Source organism: Psammomys obesus, unplaced genomic scaffold, assembly GCF_907164565.1.
Source record: "Psammomys obesus unplaced genomic scaffold, mPsaObe1.curated_primary_1811, whole genome shotgun sequence".
Taxonomy (NCBI): domain Eukaryota; kingdom Metazoa; phylum Chordata; class Mammalia; order Rodentia; family Muridae; genus Psammomys; species Psammomys obesus.
The window spans coordinates 25,851,747-25,856,645 of NW_026592118.1; the positions used below are offsets into that span (position 1 = coordinate 25,851,747).

At 41.6% G+C, this 4,899-nt stretch overlaps 1 protein-coding gene across 2 annotated transcripts in view; it reads right to left on the minus strand.

Moving 5' to 3' along the window:
* Positions 1–1,599: 1,599 nt before the first annotated feature.
* Sri (sorcin) overlaps positions 1,600–4,899 on the minus strand; it is a 20,743-nt gene continuing 17,443 nt past the window's right edge. For both annotated transcript variants that reach the window (XM_055612872.1, XM_055612871.1), the window contains exons 6-8: positions 4,477–4,590; positions 3,628–3,686; positions 1,600–3,115 (exon numbers count right to left, since the gene is read on the minus strand). In XM_055612872.1, coding sequence (XP_055468847.1) covers positions 3,089–3,115; positions 3,628–3,686; positions 4,477–4,590 — 200 coding nt within the window. In that variant the 3' untranslated portion in view covers positions 1,600–3,088. The remainder of the gene's footprint in view (positions 3,116–3,627; positions 3,687–4,476; positions 4,591–4,899) is intronic.

The following is a 4,899-nucleotide window of genomic DNA, read 5'->3' on the forward strand; positions in this document are numbered from 1 at the left end:
ATGCAGAGCTCGCTTTCATTTTTTTTTTTTCTTCCTACCTGGACAGTCTCTGAGAAGCTGTCAGATTTTATTCCCATGGTCTCTAAGAGATAAGAGAAAAACTGGCATTCCATTTGTTGGCCTGTTCCTCCAGTGAGGAAGCGAGGGACTTGTCTTTTGAATTCTCTCCCTCGCTCATTAAGTTTAACTCGTGTTTTTGCCCCACAGCCACGGGCTGTACCAATGCTGCCTCCTGAAGCCTGAGCCTTCGATGGGTTCAGTTTGGGTTCATGGGTTCACTGTCTGAAACTAGCTCTGCCTGGTCTTTTTATCTTATTCCAAGCAGCCATTTGAGGTACCAGTCTTTACTGCGCAATTTTATTTCCTTGTTATTCAGTCTGCGTAGGTGCAAAGTCATGAAATCACTGAGGAAACCTCATACATTTCTTATAATATTAAGAACTGGTTTTTGCACATAGCTTCATTCCTTCTATCTAATGTACTTTAGTCATATAATTGTTTATATGAACCCTGAAACAGTGATGGACCAGATGAGCAAAGCAGTCTGGAAAAAAAAAAAAAAAGACTTACCTGACATGTCACCTCAGGACTGACATTTTACCATCTGAGTACATGCAAGAAGCTAGAGCCTTTTAATCTAGTGACTGTGTGATACAAATCTGTGGCAGCTGTTGCTAGGTATCTGCCACACTCCTGGAAGTCCTTTACAATCCATGTAATCTCCTGATCTGATAAGATTAAAGCATAAGTCTCTAAAATAAGACAATCTTGAAATAAGGTGTGTGAGTACACAGATTTACTATGCTCCAATTATGTGCTTTGACCAGAAAAAAAAAAAAAAAAAAGAAAGAAAGAAAAGAATAAGGAACCAGTTGAAAAGAAATGATGAGGTCAGGCGTGATAGCTCACACCTATAATCCCAGCACTGGAGAGGCTGAACAAGAGGACAGCAGAGAGGATGGGGTCAGCCTGAGTGACACAATCAAGTACCAGGCAGTAAGAGTAAGAGGCAAGGAGAAAGAGGTGATATGATGCCCCGGAAGCAGTGAATGGGACAACCCAACATCAGAATAAGCAACGTGGGGCAGGTATCTATTGTAATGACGCCCAAATGACAAAGAAGGGCGCTCTGGCCCCACGAAGGGGAAGACACTCCTGTAAAGCCTTCAGGAGCAGTTGAAGAGAGAGGACACGTGGAAACCACAGCCTGTAATACTTGAGGATGTTCCCAAAAGCAAATTCAGAACCCGAATCTAAGCACATCTTGGGGTTTATTCAAATGACAGGGCAGCATATGTATCGGGACTTTACGGACAGTCCCGGCCTCCCATCTTGGCTCTCTTCAGGGCAGCCTAGGCCCAGGTCAAAACAAAGCATTGTGACAGTACAGGTAAAACACCTGAAATGAAACCCAGACTTACCGTGCATGACACAACAGGCACTGTCACATGCCAACATGTACCCTGGGCATTAAGTATTGACTAAACACATAGCAAGTTGGGGTGAAATGACCGATATATAAATATAAATATAAATAAATAAAAAATAAATATATAATGAATATTAACACTATCTGAACACACATTTGTGAAATGAGGCTGAAGATGCTTATGAAATGTTTATTTCACCAGCTGATACTTAATCATTCACTTCAGTGGTCATATTTACACTGTGTCAGAAACAATCCGGGACGTCACTAGAGACAGAAGGTTGTTCTGTTTTTTAGCAACCAAACTATACATAACAGAAACACTGGAGATATGCTTTATAGCAACGTACTTTTGCATAGTCAGAACCACTGCGATGGGTAAGTATTCTTTTCAATGATGCAGACACTGAGTGTCTTGTCCTAACATAAGCCACATACACAGCAAGGCATTGCCAGCAAGACAATGATTAAAACATTTGAAAAACATTTTCTTTCCCATGTGTGTGTTTGTGTGTGTAAAATCTAATAAGCTATTAGAAAATGCTTGGAAATTTTAGTGGGAAGGAAGACCCTACTCCCAGTGGTTACAGCCAGGTCAATCAGTGAGACGTTCATTTCCATCTCTTACATGCATGAACAAATGACATTCAAAACTGGAGGTCAACCATGTTTTAAAACTTAACCTGCTTGGGTTTCACTTACTTTTTAATTATGTGTGTGCATATATGTTTGTATTGGGGTATATGCATGTGAACGCAAGTGCCCATGGGAGCCAGAGGCGACAGTAAGTTACCCAACATGGGTACTGGGAACTTTAGTCCTCTGTAAGAGCAGGACCTGCTCTTAACTGCCGAACTGTCTCTGGACCCCTGACATCTGGTTCTAAAATGGAAGCATATACATTATAAAAAATTTGGGAGGTACAGAAATATATAAAGGAAATTAAAGGCCTCTAAAATCTCATTAGTCAAAAATAAACTGTTACTATATATTCTTATTTCCTTTAATTGTTTTTCTGACAGTTGATTTTTAAGTATAATTAACAAAAGTTTGAATGGATCACAAAGAAGGACTTGGTGACAGAATTTGCCACTCCGATTATCTATAGGGTTTTAAAGAGGCAGACAACAGTCATCCCAATAGCCCTGTCCACTCATAAGGCCTTCAACCAGTTAAGTCCTGAAGCTTATGCTTTCTCTGTAATGTGTGGACTGCTGTGTTCACTGCTCTGCTTTGCTCCCTTGTGGATCGACATCGCTTACCTAAGGCTAGCCCACACAAAACTTTCAACCACATTCCTCAGGGAGAGAAAGGGTAACAGCTAAGTCTGATGAAAGATTTCAGACATCATGAGAAAATATGTGGTATTCCTTAAACATTCTGCATACTTTATATCAAAGAGGGTTAGCAGGGAAATAAGGCATAATTAATAATGGCTCAGGAGGGTCTGACTGGTGTAACAGACTTGTTCTCATAAACTTCCAAAGAATTTATTATCAAAATTAAAAATGAAGCTTCGGTTCTATATAAAGTCATAATCCTGTTCAGTAGTTGTCATGGAGTGTTGGCGGGGGTCTACACACAGCACTGAAGGCAGGAAGGAAGCGAGTGTGGGCTCCAGTTGGAATGTTGAATGTATTCAGACAGCTTCCTCGAGGCTTAGACGGTCATGACACACTGAATGAACTGAAAGAGGAAAAGCGGTGTCACATTACAGACCTGCCAAGGGCTGAGGGTGCCACAGCCTCTCCGTGGGCAGCTTCCATTTTAGTTCTGGATTTCGGCATCGTGTGTAAACAAGAGCAAAAAGGTCCCAGTGTTCTAGGTTATGCCTAAGTAAGGGGTGGGAAGGCTTTTGCTTTCAGGGGAACTTTCTTTTGTAAAGTCTGATGAGTTTTTCACTTTACAGGAAAGAGGAATTACTTCAACAGATAATGAAGTGAAATCCCAAATAATATTTAAGAGTCTAGAAATAGTCACAGTCAAAAGTACCTGCCCACAAGAATGAATAACAAATTTACAATGTCCTATCACGTGAGGCAGGCTCACAAGCACAGCTCAGGCTGGCCTCGAACTCATGGCAGTCTGCCTACATCAGCCTCCCAAGCCCATGGCCACCATGTCCATATTCTTCATAGCTAACTTCAGCAGGGAATCCCATTTATGTGTCTACTTAGCTCTTACTTAGCGACACTTACATCATCATAAGAGAAGTTCACGACTCCTTGTTGACCAGAATCCCGTCTTCGGAAGCTATCTGCAAAACAACACAGCGAAATGTAGTTCTCTCTAAACAGCTTTTCTACAGTCACAACAGCTCACAATTTCGCACTGGGATCAAACTTCAATAACATTTAAATCCCACAACCAGTCGACACAGGCCAAAGAAAAATAGCCAGCTATAGGAATATTAAAAGACTTAATATGTCATGGTGACAGCATAGGCAGAAGCTAGCCAATGGTCATTTTCCATGTGGATGACTTAGCTTTCAAGGCCTTTAGCTGAGGGGAAAGCGCAGGATTCTCCTCACTATACTAACAGGCTTGGTCAAGGAAACAGACAGTCCCTAATATGATAAACAAATATCCCACCAATTTCAGCCCTGTGGGGCAAACGTGATTGACCTTTACTCTTTTCAAACATCCCACAGGTGAAGAGAATTACTCGTAACTGCACCCTGTGATCTACTGAGATTGCACAAATTGTGGTTGTGGGTATGGCACAGTGGCCCAGTGTTTACCTAGCACGTGTGCTCTCTCTGTGACTCTAGCACCACAATCAAAGGCACTTACAAAATAGTTATATCTGTAGTATTTTAATAAAATCTGCTACAATAACTCATTCATCTAAGAGAAACTTTGAACAACATTTTATGTTCCACTTGCTTAATAGCTATGGTAAGGGGTCTGCTAAAGCACCCCCTAACACCATAAAAACAAAACAGGGCAGAACAGATGTTAGGAGTCATGAAGAAATGACAAATGTCATTAAAAAAAAGTCTTCGAGGCTCCTGGTAATGCTGAACGAATGGCTTCCTAGAACACACCTGTGAGCGCCCTCAGTTTGACACAGCAGGCGATGTAGTCATCAAAAGTGATCTTCCCACTGGTGCTGTATCGCTTTGCAACTGAATTCACAGTTTGTGGGCTCAACCTGAATCCTGGAAGGTGGAAAGAGCACCCAGCAAGAAAAGGCTGAAGGCTTGTCAAAAAAAACAAAAACAAACAAACAAAACCAAACCCCAAAACAACAACATTAAAAATAAAGACAACTGAAAGTAAAAGAAACAAGTAAAGGAAAAGGAAAAGGAAAAGAAAAAGGGAAGGGAAGGAAGAGAAGGGAAGGGGAAGGCAAAGAAAAGGAAAGGGAAGGGGGAAGGGGAAGGGAAGGGGAAGGAAAGGGAAAGGGAAAGGGAAAGGAAAGGAAGGGAAGGGAAGGGAAGGGAAGGGAAGGGAAGGGAAGGGAAGGG